At 45.8% G+C, this 17,601-nt stretch overlaps 1 protein-coding gene across 1 annotated transcript in view; it reads right to left on the bottom strand.

Moving 5' to 3' along the window:
- VCL (vinculin) overlaps window positions 1–17,601 on the bottom strand; it is a 1,795,541-nt gene that overhangs the window by 1,406,565 nt on the left and 371,375 nt on the right. Inside the window, exon 9 of the mRNA XM_044055664.1 lies at window positions 4,231–4,353. Within this exon, the coding sequence (XP_043911599.1) occupies window positions 4,231–4,353 (123 nt within the window). The remainder of the gene's footprint in view (window positions 1–4,230; window positions 4,354–17,601) is intronic.

Below are 17,601 nucleotides of genomic sequence, written 5' to 3'. Positions count from 1 at the left end.
AAAGGGAACCTTCAGAATCCTCTAAATCAGTGTCAGAGGTGACAGACTCAGGGGAGTCGATGTGCTTCCTCTTGCACTGCCTCTTCCTAGGAGGCTCTCCTACAGAGTCAGGAGAGGCCTCGGAAGAGGAGGATATCCCCACTGGGGATACTTGAGGAGCTGGCTCTCTACGATCCGGGATGAGGGCGTGAGCAGAAATCACCTGAGGCACCGTGGAGGGGCAGATGGAGCCGACTGTGGAGTTGAACCAGGTTCTAACACGCTCCTCATGACCTCGAAAGCACCCCTGTCAGGCAGAGCCAGAGGTCTCCGCTTCGAAAAGCTGGAAACCTCCCCCGGCACCGACAGTGATGGCTCCGAGGCCGATGTCGGAGCCGAACTCACCAGCGCTGAAGCACCGAGAGGGAGAGCGGGGTCGGACAAGGGTCCGATGCCACTCGTCCCCTCGAGCCGAGGGAAGTCAGCGCCGAGATTCCTCCAAGGAAGATATCGGAGCACGGCGGTACCGAAGACAACTGTATCGGTTCCAACGCAGCCACAGTCTCGGTCCGAGCCACCCGCTCGAACTCAAGGGAGTCAGAGGAGGAACATTCTGAGTGATGGGATTAGCCATCGACTGTTGAGTCGGGCTTTGAAGCATCTGGGCCAGTGCCTCGGACTTAAGAAGTCGACTCACTACCCTCTAAAGGTCATGATCTGATAGTCTCAACAACCTAGAGGAGTGAGATCTATGGCTCCGTTCAGACAACAATGGTGATGCTGCAGCCGAATGAACGGAGCCAATAGATGGTGACCAGGACCTTTTTCTGGAGGTCGGTTCCGACAATCTGATCGGAGCAGACTCACCGGTATCTACCTCGGCTCCGGCCGGAGCCGAGGAAATAGTAGAGACATGAGTTCGAGAATCATCGGCTCCAGCCGGAGCCGAAGTTCGAACAGCCTTCGAAGCCCCAGAAGACGACTCAGATACGGGCCGATGGTCTGGTAGGCTTAGTTTCCAGATTGAGTCGGGGACCCTCAAGCTTCAATAAGCCCCTTAGCATGAGCTTATTTTTTCTCCTGCAGGTCTCTAGGGCTGAAGCCATGGCAAACAGCACATGAGTCCTGCAGGTGCAAAGGTCCCAGGCAGTATACACAAGAAGTGTGACCATCTGTCAGAGACATCTTCTGACAGCACGAGTCACACTTCTTAAAGCCTGAGACCTTTGATTCTTTAGACATCTCTAAAGAAGAAAAGTGTAATAACACACACACACACACACACACACACACACACACACACACACACACACACACACACACACACACACACACACACACACACACACACAGATTACACTTATTGAAATTTAAATTAAATTAGTAAATAATTTAGAAAATTAAATCCCTACAAAAACACAGTCACTCCAACTACTAGGAAGGGAGGGACTGGGCCTAAAGGCCCAAGGGAAGAACTCTAGTGAGTTTTGGAAAAGAATGGTAGGAAACTACCTAATTTAGAAAATAATGAAGAAAAACTGACTTAAAAAGGGGGTCTATCTAAGATTAAACTTAGTCTTAACAACTAACCTGACGAGCCGGTTGAAGAGCACCTCGATCGCTATAGCGGCAAACGAGATCCGAGGAGTTACCGCCTAGCATTGTGGGATATAGGGGAGCCTCGAGCCGGTGGAACTAGCTCTCGAGCTTTTAGAGTGGCCGAGTCGGCTCCGAACCCATCCAGCAAGAATGGAGGCGAGATAGACAACTTAACATGTAACCTTTCCCCAGAAAAAGCACTTTAAAAACCCAGCACCAAAAAGGAAAATGAGCACAGTTCCTCCACAGAAAAAGCAGTTTTGAACATCTTTTAACCACAAAGGTAACGTGCAAGCTCACCTTAAAGTATATAAGTCACGATACATGCAACCAAAACACATCTTCCTAGGTTAAAAGAACTTCTTAAGAAAAAGTAAGGTTGCTTTGGTAAAAATGTTAAGTGGAAGGTGTCTCCCCGAAGGGAAATGCTCAGCAAGTGTTAGCTGACAGTCTATCCTGGAAAGCCTGCAGAGGAATGCTCAGCTTGACTAGACTAACAGTTTTTGTGCGTGGAATGTCCACTAAAATTTTGTAAGCTGGCTGGCCTATACAGGATATAACCCAAATGTAGTTTAGGTTATTGCAACATTGTTTACAATGATAAAAACTTGTATGTAAAACCAGAAGGATTACTTATTTACCTGAAGATTCAAAAAACAAGAGCAGCACAGGAGATGATGTCTGCTTGGTAAGAGCAGGAAATGAGACCTGAAGCTATAGTGCAGGAAACGGAATTATGGGGGGGGCTCAAGCACTTAAGAAACTTTTAAGTACTTGCCTACTCGGATCCACCTACAGGCAGGTAACCCAACTGTCAAGCTGGATGGACAGGACAACATACGATACGTTCATTTTTATGACAAGCTGACTACTAGACAACCATCTGCGACACACTATTTGGGTTATTCAGGGGATAAGAAGCCACTGCATAACCTATCGAGTGCAGTGATATATTTACTAGTTACATTTGCTCTTTATATACACAAGCTGCTCCTAAAACTCTATTCTGTGTTGAGATGCATCTGTAAACCTTTCATCATTTCAGACCTCTGTACCAATATTTTTTCCAAAAATGCAGCAACACACTGCTCATAACATTTTTATTACTGTAATTTGGTGCTGCATTTTTGGGCTATCTTTCGCCATCACTTTGTTTTGCTTCGTTTTTAGTGAGAACATGCTTCAGCCACATCCTTTGGATCTTTTACTGCACATCCATTTTTGCAAGCTTTGTGCTGTACAATTTATTATTAAACACAGTTTCTTTCTGTGGTCATGGTTGAAAAATGATCCTCAGATGTGCCCATAGATTATTTGCAGATTCCACCAAAAAAACACGTGATGTTTGAAAACTGATGGGTAATACTAGATTAGTGAAAGGAGAACATAAATGTGAAAATATCAAACTGGATCATTTTTAAAGTGCTGTCCTATATATTTTGAAACCTGGATTTTAATCTACCTATGAAAGAAGAGAATTTTATAACAGAAGCTAGTCACTAATATTTACTGGTCAAGTCTGAACATTGACTGGAAGTTTTATCAGCAGAATGTTCTATACTAAACATTAAGGGTCTAGTGCCAAATGTAAAGAGACATTCAGATTACATGTTGTGCAATGCTGTGCATTTATTCCAGAGGAAATATACTCACTGTCTGCTTGAAGCATAAAGGTTTTAAAGTTAAATTTAACGTTTGAGACAACAGAGCGTGCCAATGGCATACAGGCTATGTGTTGACTATGGCAAAAGTAATCCAGGTTTGAAGAGCAAACTATATGCCAGATGGTTAAAGTCAAATGATCAAAGGAAGACCCTCCCGCAGCAGTACCTTTAGTGGAAAGCAAAAGGGCTAAATCTAGGCACATGTTGCGGCCTACATGCTGGCAATTGTCTAAACAGCAATGTTAGTGGTCGATACAGCACAAGGCCAGTGCTGCACACAGACACCAATTAGGGATATTACATAAAAAAAATACCTGAGCCAATCACATGACAGCCTAACACCCACCTCTAGCAATCATTATCAGGAGTGATGGGGGACATAAATGGGTTCACTGAGTAGCAGGAGAGACAGATAGTCAAGGCTGGCAAGGGTTAGAAAATTATGGATTAGGTAATTTAAAGAATTACTTCACTTCCTGTAGAGTAACAATCAAAACCATCTGCTGCATCCCTTCAAAAGGGCAAGAAGGGAGAAGCACTCCTGTCCCAACACTGTTATACACAATGTTCCACTTAATAAGCCTGCTGATGAATGAAGGCCTGGAATGATTCACTAAGGGCCTTATTTCCACATGAACAATTTAATGTGGACATGGTTAAGCATCATATTAATTTCTGCTGGGGTGAGGAGGAAATAAAAGTCCTTCGACTGACTGCATGTTCTCTGTCAAGTAACTCCTAATCACCACTCACGGGGAATGTTTTAACTGGGAAAAAGCTATGCCCAAACAGGTGACATTTCTTCCTAAGGTATAATCATAAAACGGTAAACAAGACTGCACTGTCATGACATTACAGTGAATGTTTATACTTTGTGCCTCTCTATTACTTAAATGCATTTTTAATTTGAAATGTGAAGACAGAGCAGGTAATTATCTGTACTATTTCAAACGTACATGTTTTAAAGTGCATACATAGTGTTCCTTACCTGATATGAGGACAGGGAGCAGTTCTTTGACTGTGTTCATAGAAGTGACCAGCATCACTCTGTGTTCCTGGTGTGTTAACTCCTGCTGTCGCTCGTCAATCATTTTGGCCATTTTTGTCATTCCTGTTAGGAGGGCGTTAAATACGCTTTACCAAAACTCATTTTTATGACAACACTAGTTTGAGCAAAACATTGCAACTGCAGTTCTACAAATTACAAGATGCAGAGATGAACATTATAGTACATAACTCAGTCAGGCTCTTGAATTAATGTAAATATGTTAAGAATTCCACATACTGGGAAAGTAAAAAAAAAATTGAAACTTAATAAAAGGAAAATAATTCATAGCAGAAAACATCAAGATTTGAAAGTCCAGCTTTGCAAAGGTTGGAATTAGTTCTTTTCACCAACAAATATGTTTGTTCATTCATTCGTTTTCAGAAATCTGCATTACCTTATTCACAACTCCCAAGAGAGCCAAGAGCATATTCCAGCAAGCAACTGGTGTACAGCAAAGAATCACCGGTGGATGAGCACAGGGAACACTGTACCACTCACCTAAGGGCAAATTTACAGGGATACCAATTCACCAATCAGCATTTCTATGGGATAAGGAAAGAATTCGGAGATCCAAGTGAAATTACATGTACACAAAGGAAGGGCATGCAGATTCCACAAATAAGGCACTCCAGACGAGAACACTGTTAAAATGTTCTTTGCATTAAAAAGAAATTACAATTACACTAAAAAAAATAAATATATGTATATTAATAAGACTTTTAGGAGGAAATGGTTAACTATTCAGTTTTATTTCTGGTGTCACATTTTGCAGTTCACTTTATATTCAGAGGGTTACTCCTTTAATTAGCCTTTCTTAAACATGTTAACATTAATAACTGACTTTCTTGCACCTCTGTCTCCTTTGAAACATACATTTGAAGTATTTCATCATTTTCAGTAGCAAATACCCTCAACCCATTTCCCTTAAACAGCCAGGGGAACTACATTAAATCAAAATTACATATGCCTAGTTCTGGTGTTTTCTGTTGATCACTCCATGTTACACATGTGAAGAAAAGAAATACCTGTATGTGCAAGGATATGGTCAAGTTTTCTCCAAATATACATGTAAGAAGCTGGTCAGGCACCTTGTCACATTATTTCAAGCACTAAACTTATAAACCCCAATAGGGATTCAAGAAAGTACAGTTGTGTACACTTACCATAAATGTAGATGTTAGAGTGTATTCACTGTTGCAGTCATTACATTTGGGTTATCTGTTTGCAGGCACCCCTCAGTCGACCTGATTATCAAAGTCTTGGGTCCTGCATTGGTTGCGGTCTCATCTTCCATGGCGTCAGGTAGTTAGGGGTATAAAGCATGCAGCCGATGCCATTACATCAGTTTTTCTTGCCCCAGATGTCAGGTGCCCCCATAATGGGAAGCAATTATATACAAGGTTACACCTCCAACAAAAAACAAATACACCAGAAAGCTTAAATACAGTAAACAAGAAGCGAGGTATAGTCAATAGAAGTCAGGGGGCTGGAGGGAGGGTAACCAGGACTGCAACAGTGAACACACTCGAACATCTACATTTATGGTAAATGTACACAACTGTACTATGTTCTTCGTGTTTCACTGTTACAGTCATTACATTTCGGTAGACTCCCAAAGCTAAGGAAGGGAGGAGGCAATTAGAGAGCATAAGGACCAGCTATTAGGCCTTGCAAGACTGCAGTGGCAAAACCAGCTCTGGATTTAGAAAAAATTGGTAAGTGGTAATGCTTGATGAAGGTATGTACAGAACTCCAGGGTAGCAGCTTCTAGGATGTCTCTGGTAGGAACACCTCTGAAGAATTAGATGCAGCCCTGGTGGAATGGGATCTTATCCCCTGTGGGGTAGGTTTTCCATGGTGCTTATAGCAGAAATTAATGCAATGACCTATCCACTTAGAAATGGTTTGCTTTGAAATGGCCTTCCCCTCTGCCCCTGCGGTACAGGCAACTAGCAGCTGTTCAGATTTCCTGGGAGGTTTAGTCTTGTCCAAATAAAATCCAAGTTGTCTGTGCATGTCCAAGGAGTGCAGTATTCGTTCTCCTTTGTTCTGTGGATTAGAAAAGAAGGCTGACAAATGAATGGACTGATTAAGGGCCACACTGGATACCACCTTGGGCATAAAAGGAGGACTGGTCCTGAGGGACACCCTGTCTGCATGAAAAATGATGAAGGGCTACACTGCCATGAGGGCCTGTAATTCAGACAACCTTCTTGCTGAAGTGATGGCTAGAAGGAATGCTGTTTTCCAAGAAAGGGATTTTAACTCTGCAGTTGCAGCTGGCTCAACAGGAGGTAGAGTGAGCTTTTCCAATACAAAGTTAAGGTCCCATGTTGGAGTAGGGGCTCTCCTGGGTGGTCTTAAATTGTTGGCCCCTAGGGAGGAATTGTTTCAGCAGGGGGTGAGGGAAGAGGGGTGGGCTCTATTATAATGTGATGAAATGGCTGAGGCATGAATTTTAGTAGAAGAGAAGGAAAGGCCCTTGTGAAGCATCTCTGTTAAGTATTGAAGAAGATGCAGTAAACTGGGCACTGTTGTGCCCATCCCAAGTCTGGCTCCAGGAACAGAATATTTTCCACTTTTCAGCACAGGATTTTCTAGTACTAGACCTTCTTGCCTCCAGGATGACATCCAGCACTTGCTTGCTGAGGGATGGTATAGCAGAACTCAGGTAATTAGCCAGGCTGCCAGGTTCAGGGTTTGAAGCTGGGAGTGCAGAATCTGGCCCTCCTGCTGGGACAGCAGGGAAGGGGTCTGAGGCAGGTGCCAAGGTTCCAGCAGTGACATACTGCGCAAGAGGGGGTACCAGTCTGGCACAATAAGTATTGTCCTTGGTTTGTCCTGTTTTATCTTTTGTGGAACTTTCGAAAGGAAAGGCAAAGGGGGAAAGGCATAAACAGAGGCTTTCCCAAGTGAAGGACAGGGCATCAACTTTCCAAACTTGTCTGTGGGGAGTCCTCGTACAGAATTTGTCAAATTGGTAGTTCTGAGGGGAGGCAAACAGGTCCATCTCTGGGCTCCCCCATTTGTTTCTCAACATGTTGAATATCTTTGGTTCCAGTTTCCACTCGTGTGGGTCCATGAGATTTCTGCTTAGGTCGTCTGCCAGTGTATTTAGCTTGCCTAGCAGGAACTGAGCTTTTAGGTGCACTTGGTAACTCAAGGCTGTGCTCCACAGAGCCATGGCTAGTCTTCAGAAAGGGTATGAGAGGGTTCCCCCCTGCTAGTTTATGTACCACATAATTAGAAGTTATGTACCTACCATAACGTTCCATGTTAGTTGTCTTCTCTCGCCTTCTTTCTTGCTGGATGGGTTCGGAGCCGATCCTCTGCTCCGACTCGGCACTTGCTTAGCTTGAGAACTCCTTTTACCAGCTCGAGGCAACCCTATATCCCATGATGCAAGGCGGGACTACCTCAGATCTCGTTTGGTAGCTAACATACCCTGCTAAGGACTAACCTAGTAGAACTAGGAAAACAAAAATTCCTAACAAAGGACTCTTCAATTGAAGACTCAGGAGGAACAACCTGAAGAGGAAACTCTTCAAGATCTGTCCAGGCCAGGGGAAGGAGGGAGGGGCCTTAAGAAAGAAGGCGAGAAGACAACTAACATGGAGCGTTATGGTAGGTACATAACTTCTAAATGTTAAGTTGTCAATCTCGCCTTCATTCTTGCTGGATGGGACCGCGTCCTAGCACCTGTATCCCGGGTGGCTCAATGGAACAGACTCTTGAGAACTGTGGAACCAAAACTGGCCCTGTCCCTGGAGGCCAAATCTAATTTGTAATGAGAGACAAAGGTATGAGGAGTGGCCCAAGTAGCTGCTGCACAAATGGTATCAATGGGTAGTCTATCCTGAAAGGCTGCAGAAGTGGATAGACTCCTGGTTGAGTGTGCTTTCGGTTTAGAAGGTAGTTGCTTGCCTCTGAGCGAATACACATAAGAAATGGTGGAAGACAACCATCTGGATAAGGTCACTTTAGAAACTGGGAGACCTTTCCTGTTTTCTGCATAGGAGACAAATAATTGGTCCGATTTCCTGAATTGTTTAATTCTATGCAAATAGTACCTGAGCTGACGATGGGCATCCAAAAAATGAAGCTTTTCTTCAGCTCTGTCAGAATAATTTGGGAAAAAAACTGGTAGATCGATGGATTGATTAATATTAGTTTGAGAAACAACTTTGGGGAGAAAGGATGGATTCGTTCTTAAGGATACCCTGTCCTTGTGAAAAACCAAGTAAGGGGAATGGATGCAGAGAGCTTGAATTTCGGAAACCCTTCTTGCTGAAGTGACAGCCAGTAAGAATATAGTTTTCCAGGTCAATAACTTCAAGGAACATGAGGCAGACGGTTCGAAGGGTGGTAAAATCAAGGATGCTAACATTAAATTCAGATCCCATTGTGGAGGAGGATGTTTTATTGGCGGCTTCAGAAAAAAAAATCCTCTCAAAGGCTTTGCATAGCCTATGTGACATAATGTTATGATCCTGTAAGCCAACATGATATTTGGAAATAGCCGCCAGTTGAACTTTGACTGTTGAAGAAGAAAATCCTGACTGAAAAACTTCAGCCAGGAAATCTAAAACAGAATGCACAGGAGCAGTAAAGGGATCAATGTGCCTGGAGTTTGCCCAAAGGGAAAAATGTTGCCACTTGCTAGCATACACGGTTCTGGTGGACGACTTCAAAGAAGCTACTAAAATATCTCTGACAGGATCAGAGATCATAGGAAGCCTGGCTAGGGAAGGAAGTGGAGCAACCAAGCAGTGAGGTTGAGAGAATGAATGGCCCGGTGCTGTTGACCCGACTGGTGGATCAAAAGATCCGGAACTGGGTCCAGATGCCAAGGCCGCACCAGGAGGTGACTATGCAGAGTCGGGAACCAAATTTGTCGAGGCCAGTAAGGGGCAATGAGAATCAACTTGGCCCTCAAAACGGTGGCTTTCTGAATGACTTGTGGAATCAAGGGAAAGGGAGGAAAAGCGTAAAGTCGTCCCCGGGGCCAGTCCTGGGTTAGAGAGTCTTTCAGGGGTTGGCCTGGTAGGGGAAAGAGGGTGAAGAAGTCGGGGCACTTGTTGTTTTGGGGAGTAGCAAAAAGATCGCAACAAGGTGTGCCCCACTTCAGAAAAATCTGGTCCACAATAGATTGATTGAGAGACCACTCGTGAGGCATGAGAATGGCTCTGCTCAGCCTGTCTGCCAAGAGGTTGGACCTGCCGGGGATGTGCGTTGCTATCAGAAACCGATGAGAGGAGATTGCCCATTGCCAAAGTCTGAGAGCTTCTCGACACAATGGATAGGACCTGGTCCCGCCCTGCTTGTTGATGTACCAGACCACGGACATGTTGTCCGTTTGAACTGCAATAGTCCCCGCGGGAAGAAAGTCGTTGAGGGCTTGCAACGTTAAAAGCACCGCTCTCATCTCCAGGACATTTATGTGCAGATGGTATTCTATGGGTTGCCACGTCCCGTGGACCATCCTGCCCTGATAATGCCCCCCCCACCCGATCAGAGAGGCATCCGTAGTGACTGTGGCAACTGGAGGAGGGGGGACAAATGGTCGGCCCTGGTGAAGGAGAGGGGAAGATATCCACCAGTTCAGATGAGCTCTGCGATTGTGTGACTAAGATTTGTGTTTCATCGGAAGACTGTGGAACGACCACTGAGTGAATAACATCCACTGCAGCAGACGCATGTGGAAGCGAGCCAGTGGTAGAAGAACAATGGCCGCAGCCATAAGACCTAGAACTTTTAGAATCAATCTGGCTTTGACTTTGCTGCTCTGCAATAATATTCGAACAAATTTTTGGATGTCCAGAATTCTCTGATCTGTTAGTCTGGCTGACAACTTGACGGTGTTTAATTCTGCGCCTATAAAGGTGATAGATTGGCAAGGCCGCAGAGAAGATTTTTTGAAATTCACTGAAATTCCCAAACTTTTGCAAAGCTGCAGAGTGTAGTCTCTGGTCTGAAGAAGCTGATGCCTGGTGGTGGCGGAGAGGAGCCAGTCGTCCAAATAAGGAAACACCTGGAATCCCTGACGTCTCAGGTGAGCTGCGACCACTGCCATGCATTTGGTAAACACCCTAGGGGCAGAACTGAGGCCAAAGAGCAGGGCTCTGAATTGGTAATGACTGGTCCCTAGCCGAAAGCGGAGAAACCTCCTGGAGCACCTGTGGATCTTTATGTGATAGACCTTCCTGAAGGTCTATCGAGCACATCCAGTTGTCCTTGCCCAGAAAGGGCAAAATGGACTGAAGCGTGACCATCCGAATCTTGCCTTCTTGACAAATCTGTTTAGATTGCTTAGGTCTAGTATAGGTCTCCAATCTCCCGTCCTTTTGAGGACCAAAAAGAATCTGGAGTAGACGCCGGATCCTACTTGGTCTGCTGGAACAGTCTGGATGGCTCTTTTTTGTAGGAGCTTTGTAACCTCCTGTTCTGCCAAATCCCTTTGACCGGGTGAGATGTCTGGAAGGGATTGGTGAGTCAGGATACCTCTCGAGGGGGATTTTGTAACCCTCGGATATTATCGACTGTACCCACAAATCTTGTGAAAGGGAATGCCAGGCTACTGGGTACAGCAAAATCCTTCCCCCGACTGCCTCCAAGGGTGGACAGTTGGGCAACACCTCAGGGATGCTGAAAGGGCTTCTCAGGAAGAAACTCCCTGTTGCCCTGGTTCTGAGGACCCCTCTGCCCCTAGGGGCGTTTTATTGTTACCCCTCTGCCTCTGGGGTAAACTGCCCACGTGTGTCCGGGCTGCTCCTTGGGCTTTGCAGAACCACATCTTTCCTCCCTTCTGACCCTTGGGGTAGGGTCTAGAAGGGGTGGAAAAATGGACTCCAACGGCAGAAAGAGTTTTGCCGTCCTGCTCACACCTGGTCAAGGTTTCCTTCACCTGAGGTCCGAACAAAGCCGAACCGTCAAAGGGGGTGTTGGTGAAGGACGCCTTAAAAGGGTCCACAGAATTACAAAGCCGCATCCAGGCTTGACGTCTAAGAGCCACTCCTGTGCCTGTGGCCCTGCTCGCTCCATCGGCTGCATAGGATATGAGCCGCATGGAGGAGTTGGTTAAGGAATTCAGGATTGCTAGCTGTGAGGCAATCTTTTCTTGAGCCCCAGCAGCAGAAGGATCCTGGACCACTTCACCTAGTTCCTTGAGAATATCTCTTTGAAGCCTGGTGAAGTGACAAAGGTAGTTCAGCGAACGCATAGCAAAGGTCGCTGAAGAAAACATCCGCTATCCATACCTGTCCATGGTCCTAGAATCTTTGTTAAGAGGATTGACAGGTACTGAAGGATCCGCAAGTTCCTTCTTGGTGGCCGCCACCACCACCATAGCATCCACAGAGATGCCCTTGGAAAGAAACTGCTTGTCTGCAGGGGCCGTGATAAATTTGGATGGTCTCCTGGGAACCGGTTCCACAGAATCTGGAGCTGCTTGCGCCTTCCGAGCCACTACCTGCATAAGTGGGTCGAAAGGCGGAGACACCCAGGAGGTGGAGGGTCGGGATCCAAAAAGCCTCCAGGTATACCGACTCATCCTCTGAGGGGTCAATGGAGGGCCAATTCCCCCTCTGTTTGAGGAGCTCAAGGATGTCTGAAAAGGAGACATCCTCTGAGGGGGACCGTGGGGAACCCTCCGACTCATCTAAGTCGGTATCAGATGTTGTAGACTCAGGGGAGTCTGTGTGTTTCCTCTTACACGTCCTCTTCCGAGGAGGTTCCCCTGCAGGATCAGGAGAAACCTCGGAAGAGGAAGATATTCCCAATGGGGAAACCTGGGGCGATGGATCCCTGGGCCTGGGAGCAAGAGGCTGGCAAGAGGCGTCTACAGGCACTGAAGAGGGAGGAGCTAAAGGGATGGACCGTTGACCTGGCTCAGGTGCCAGGACACTCCTCATCACCTCAAAGGCTCCCCTCCCCGGGAGGCCGGAATATTCCCGTTCAGAGGAAATAGGAATTCCCGGCTCCACTGAGAGGGAAGGCTCTGAGGCCGATGTCGGTGCCGAGCTTACCAAAGCCGAAGCACCGAGAGGGAGAGCGGGGTCGGACAAGGGTCCGATGCCACTAGCCCCCTCGGAGCAGACAAGGGAAACTCGACGACCGGATCCCTCCAAGGAAGGTCTCATGGAAGAGATCGGAGCCGAGGCAGAGCCGAAGAAGGATGTATCGGTTCGGCCGACACGGTCGCTGTCCCGAGCAGCTCCGGCTCCGAACTCTGGAGAGGAGTCGGAGGAGGAAGTTCAAGGGGTAAGGCAATAGCCGAAGTCTGCTGAGACGGGCTATGGAGCATTTGGGCTAGTGCCTGCGACTTCAACAGCCTGCTTACCACCCTCTCTAAATCATGGTCAGACAGCCTGGAAGATCTCGAAGATCGGCTCCGATGACTCCTCTCTGACAAAAGAGGAGACCCCGGAGCCGAATGGATACTCTCAAACGAAGGGGACCGAGATCTCTTCTTGGACGAAGTCATCGGAGCCGACGTCCCCCGAGTTCCAGATGCAGCTGAAGGCTTCTCGGCTCCGATGCTGGATAATATGTCGGCTCCAGCCGGAGCCGACAAGGCAACAGATTGGGTGTCGGAACCGATCGGAACCGACACTACTACTTTAGAAGAAGAAAGATCGGCTCCAGCCGGAGCCGATCTCGACTCGAAGGAGTCGGAGCCACCGGAGAAGGCTTAGAAGCTGTAGCCTGAACCTTCAGTGGCTTAGAAGGTTTACTAGACCCAGTTTTAGTGGGTGAACCTTCTGGCTTTAGTAAGCCACGGAGGATCAATTTATTCCTCCTTTCCTGCAGGACTCTCTGGCTAAAAGAGTGACACAAAGCACAGGAGTCCTGCAGGTGCAAAGGCCCCAGGCAGTAAACACAAGAAGTGTGACCGTCTGTCAAACATTTTCTGACAGCACGAGTCACACTTCTTGAAGCCTGAGACCTTGCCTTCCTTAGACATAGTCCAAAGAAAAAATACTCACACACACCCCAAACAATCACACAATTAATACCAACAAACACAGACACACAGGTAGGGATTAAGAAAGGGGGCCTAGGCCTAACTGAAAAAATCTTTAAACTTTTTATAAAAACTAGAAGTTTTTAACTATATGGGGAAATAGGGTGGGCTGTAGAAACACTACACACTATAAAAGGGAACAAGGGAGAGAAAAAACCCTGACTAAGCTTTTTGAAATTTTCAACTTACCTCAGCTGGCAAAAAGGAGACCTCTTTCGCAAAGCGGCAAACGAGATCTGGGGTAGTCCCGCCTTGCATCATGGGATATAGGGTTGCCTCGAGCTGGTAAAAGGAGTTCTCAAGCTAAGCAAGTGCCGAGTCGGAGCCGAGGATCGGCTCCGAACCCATCCAGCAAGAATGAAGGCGAGATTGACAACTTAACATCAGTGGTGTTTGTCAGTCTTTACCAATAATTGTCCTGGAAGAATGTGGTCCTTGAAGGCTGTCAAAGAATTCTGTACAGCTAACATTTCTTTTTGATTGATATGCAGGTGGATTTGACTCTGGTTCCATTTGCCCTGAATGCACTGCCCTGCCAAGTGAGCCTCCCATGCATAGTCTGATGCGTCTGTTAGGGTTTGGGCGGCAGGGGGTAGACTGAATGGCAGCACCTTGTTGTGGTGGCAGGCCTCTGCCCACCAAAGGAACTTTGTCTTTATACAAGGAATGATAGGAATCATTGATTCCAGGTCCTGAGAATGTTGACACCATAGGGCTTTTTAGATACCATTGTAGTTTCCTCAGTTGTAGTCTTGCATATGGAATTAGTAGAATGCAAGAGGCCATGAACTCTAAGACTTGCAGTATTTTTCTTGCAGATAGCTGGGTCTTTGTGGCCAGAAGTTTGAAGTAGGCTGTTAAATAAACTTGTTTCTCTGGCGTGAGGTAGGCCCATCTGGAAAGTTGTATTCAAGCTTGCTCCCAGGAATGCAATTTGTTGGCAGGGTACTAGGTGTGATTTCTTTTCATTTATGGTGTACCCCAGTGAGGTTAGCAGTTTCTTTACAAATGCCAGATGATTTAATAGTATGTTTTGGCTTTCTGCCTGAATTAGACAATCGTCCAGGTATGAGTATTTTTGAATGTTTCTTTGCCTGCAGAATGCAATGACTGGAGCTAGGCACTTTGTGAATACCCTGGGTGCAGTAGATAAGTCAAAGGGCAGTGCAGAGAACTGATAGTGCATGTAGCCTGCTCTGAAGCAAAGGTATTTTCTGCAAGATTCCCTTACTGGGATGTGCAGGTAAGCTTCCTTTAAATCCAACGTTGCCAACCAGGCATTTTTGCCTAGCATGGGAAGCAGCTGATGAGTTAGCATTTTGAATTTTGGGATTACCAAAAAGGTGTTTAGGAGAGACAGGTCCAGGATAGGACGCCAGGAGTTGTCTTTTCTGGGTTCCAGGAAAAGTCTTGAGTAAAAACCTTGTCCCCATTCCTCTTCTGGGACAGGTTGAACAGCCCTGATACTTAGAAGAGAGAGAACCTGCTGTTGAGCCTCTGCCCACTGATTTGGGGGTAGGTCTGGCCAACCATTTGGGGTTGGTAAGGTGTGGAAGTGGAATCTGTATCCTTGGGAAACTACATTTAAAACCCATTTGTCTTTGGTAATGAGTTACTAGTTTTTTGCATGCAGGGCAATCTTTCCCCCAAAAGGAGCAGTCAGTTGACAAGGGCTTGGAAGGTTCAAGGTTAAGTCATTGTGACAGTTTACCATAAGGGGTGTCTTACTACTTCCTGTTTTGGAAGTGGGAGCCCCCCACTGCTTAGGCCTGCGAGTACCTTGAAACTGTAGACTGGGTGGTCTGCTGGTCCTGGGTTTGGACTGAGAAGACCTGGAAAGGACCAATTCTTGGAAGGCCAATGCCTACTAAATCTGGGAGGCTGTAAGCTTTAACATGATCTGGCAAAGTTTGCTCCTTAACTCTTTCCCTCCAGTAGAGCACTTTTGAGTGTGTACCTTTAACCCCTAGTGGGCGTGGCTTCAGCATTTAAAAATTGAAGAGATCACCTTACATTTTTAACAAATACCCACCGACAGAGGTCATATATCAATACAATTGTGTTTGCTATCACGTATGCTTCAAGATAAAATTTTCCGATACCTTGTATGTAACATGGTTTTGGAATTATTAATGCAAATATGAACAGGCAATATTTGACACCTAGAGGAGCAGTAGGGTGTAATTGCAGAAACGCCTGGAGACGTCACTCGGCTGCCTTCTAAGAACAGACCCAGTGACAACAGCCCTGCAAGATGCCTCTAAGGAGTCAAAACCACATTGCAAAGTAGGTTTACCAACTCGTTCAGCAGAATGCATTATCATCATCATTTTCTGTTTAAGTAATCCAATAATATGCTGCTGATACATTAACATATGAAACTGGCAGTTTAAGGCCCTAATGGCCAAAGTAGCTGAAGTGTATACCTTCTTACCCAATCTGTCCAGGGCCTTGGAATCTCTATCGGGGGGTGGCAGTAAGTAGCTTTAATGCCTTTGGGTCCCTGTGAAATGGACTCTGGGTCCGCAATAGGATTCTTAAAGAGGAACTTGTGAGAGTCAGGTACTCTCTAATACCGGTCAGGTTTCCTGGGAGCCGGAGGTAAAGTGTCTGGGGCCAGGCTAGATTCCAAGAAGGCATCTACAATGTCCAGTACAAGAGGGATAGCCAAAGGCCTGTGTTGAGGTAGGAGCAAGAATTTCCTAAGCCTCTTTTTGGAGTCAGAGTAATCCTGGCTTTCCCAGCGGAAATGCTCCCCAAGAGTGTGTAAAGTTTCACCAAAAGAGAAATCTTCTGGAAGGGAAGCATTGGGAATAGAGTACTCTGCATCAGAATCCTCATAGGTAGATAAGGGCAAATCCTGGTCATCAGAAGAAACAGAAATTTCAGAATCCTTATCAGAAGAATCAGAAAGAAAATCAGTTCTAGGTCTCTCAGAGGGGGAAGGCTGGCTTCCCCTGATTAGAGTAATAAGGTCTTCAGCCATTCTTATTTGTTTTTTAAGCATATGGGCATGACTATGTAGTCTGGGCATCGTTTTTCCAGGTGTGGATCAAGTTTTAGGCCTTGAAGAAGAAGATGGCGTCGGTTTGATATGCAAGGCAGTAGGCCTGAATACACCCTCAGAAGCTGGTGCCTGCACAGTGGCTCTGGACCCATCCAAGGTAGAAAAATCCACAGGTTCCATAGTCGAAGAAACATCTCACGGCATACTGGACTCCAAATGGGTCTCTGTAGAGGCTTGCGAATCAAAAGTAGCGGGCATCAGGGGCTGCGAAAGCACCTCACTGATAACTGGCGAACTGGCGGCTAGCTTAATGGAAGTGTCGTCGGCAGCGTTGGACCTATGCGGTCTGTCTTTATCTACGTTTTTTCGGAATGTTGGTAGTCGGATGAATTACCAAAGCCATTTCTGGATAATTGAACCAAGTACCGAAATAGTTTGATGCGAAAATGAACAGACGACAAATAGTTTGAGGATTGAATAAGGCACAAAACCGACAGTGAGGGATGCCGTGGTCAGGGCCTAAGCAAGAAATGCAGTACGAACGAAAATCTTTATGAGGTATTTGCTTTCCACAAGAAATATAATTGTTAACTTTTACTGACATCGGTTTAGAGCAAGAAAAAGGATCTCCAACGGGGAACTTAGCTTTTTTGAAAACTTCGGTTCTGAAACTCGAAAACGAAAATTTCAGGAATTGGCCAACCGGCACTGCACGGCAAGAAAGACCGATGTAATGGTGTCAGCTGCATGTTTTATAACCCTGAATACCTGACGTCATGGAAGATATGAGAGCAACCGACGCAGGACCCAAGACTTTGATAATCAGGCCGACTGAGGGCTACCTGCAAGCAGATAACCCAAATGTAATGACTGCAACAGTGAAACACGAAGAACATCTGCCTTCTAAAAGGGAAAAATAAATAGAATTTTACCAGTTAAATGTGTGAAATTCGCACACCAAGCTTTGTCCCAGAAATGTAAGCTTTAACTACTTGTTACTTTCTGCATTAAGCTGCACAATTGTGGACAATAGTTTTGTAACCAAATGCCCAAATTAACAAGAATACAGAAATAGCACCAAATAAAAACTTCAACCAGACATTTTTACTGCCTTCAAGGAGCCGACAGAAAAATTTGAGCCACAAGAAATGTTCTGAAGCAAACTGCCAATAGCGTCTGTGGTAGGCAACATTCATTCATTATTTAATGTACTTTGCCTTTTTTGTGAAGTGCAGCATGAGCAAAAGACATTAAAAAAGGTTGCGTGTAGGTGTGACAGAAT

The sequence above is a fragment of the Protopterus annectens genome, chromosome 14.part0, assembly GCF_019279795.1.
Source record: "Protopterus annectens isolate FY-2018-M chromosome 14.part0, PAN1.0, whole genome shotgun sequence".
NCBI lineage: Eukaryota > Metazoa > Chordata > Ceratodontiformes > Protopteridae > Protopterus > Protopterus annectens.
The sequence above is the reverse complement of the archived record's forward strand: the minus strand, read 5'-3'. Positions and strand labels throughout refer to the sequence as shown.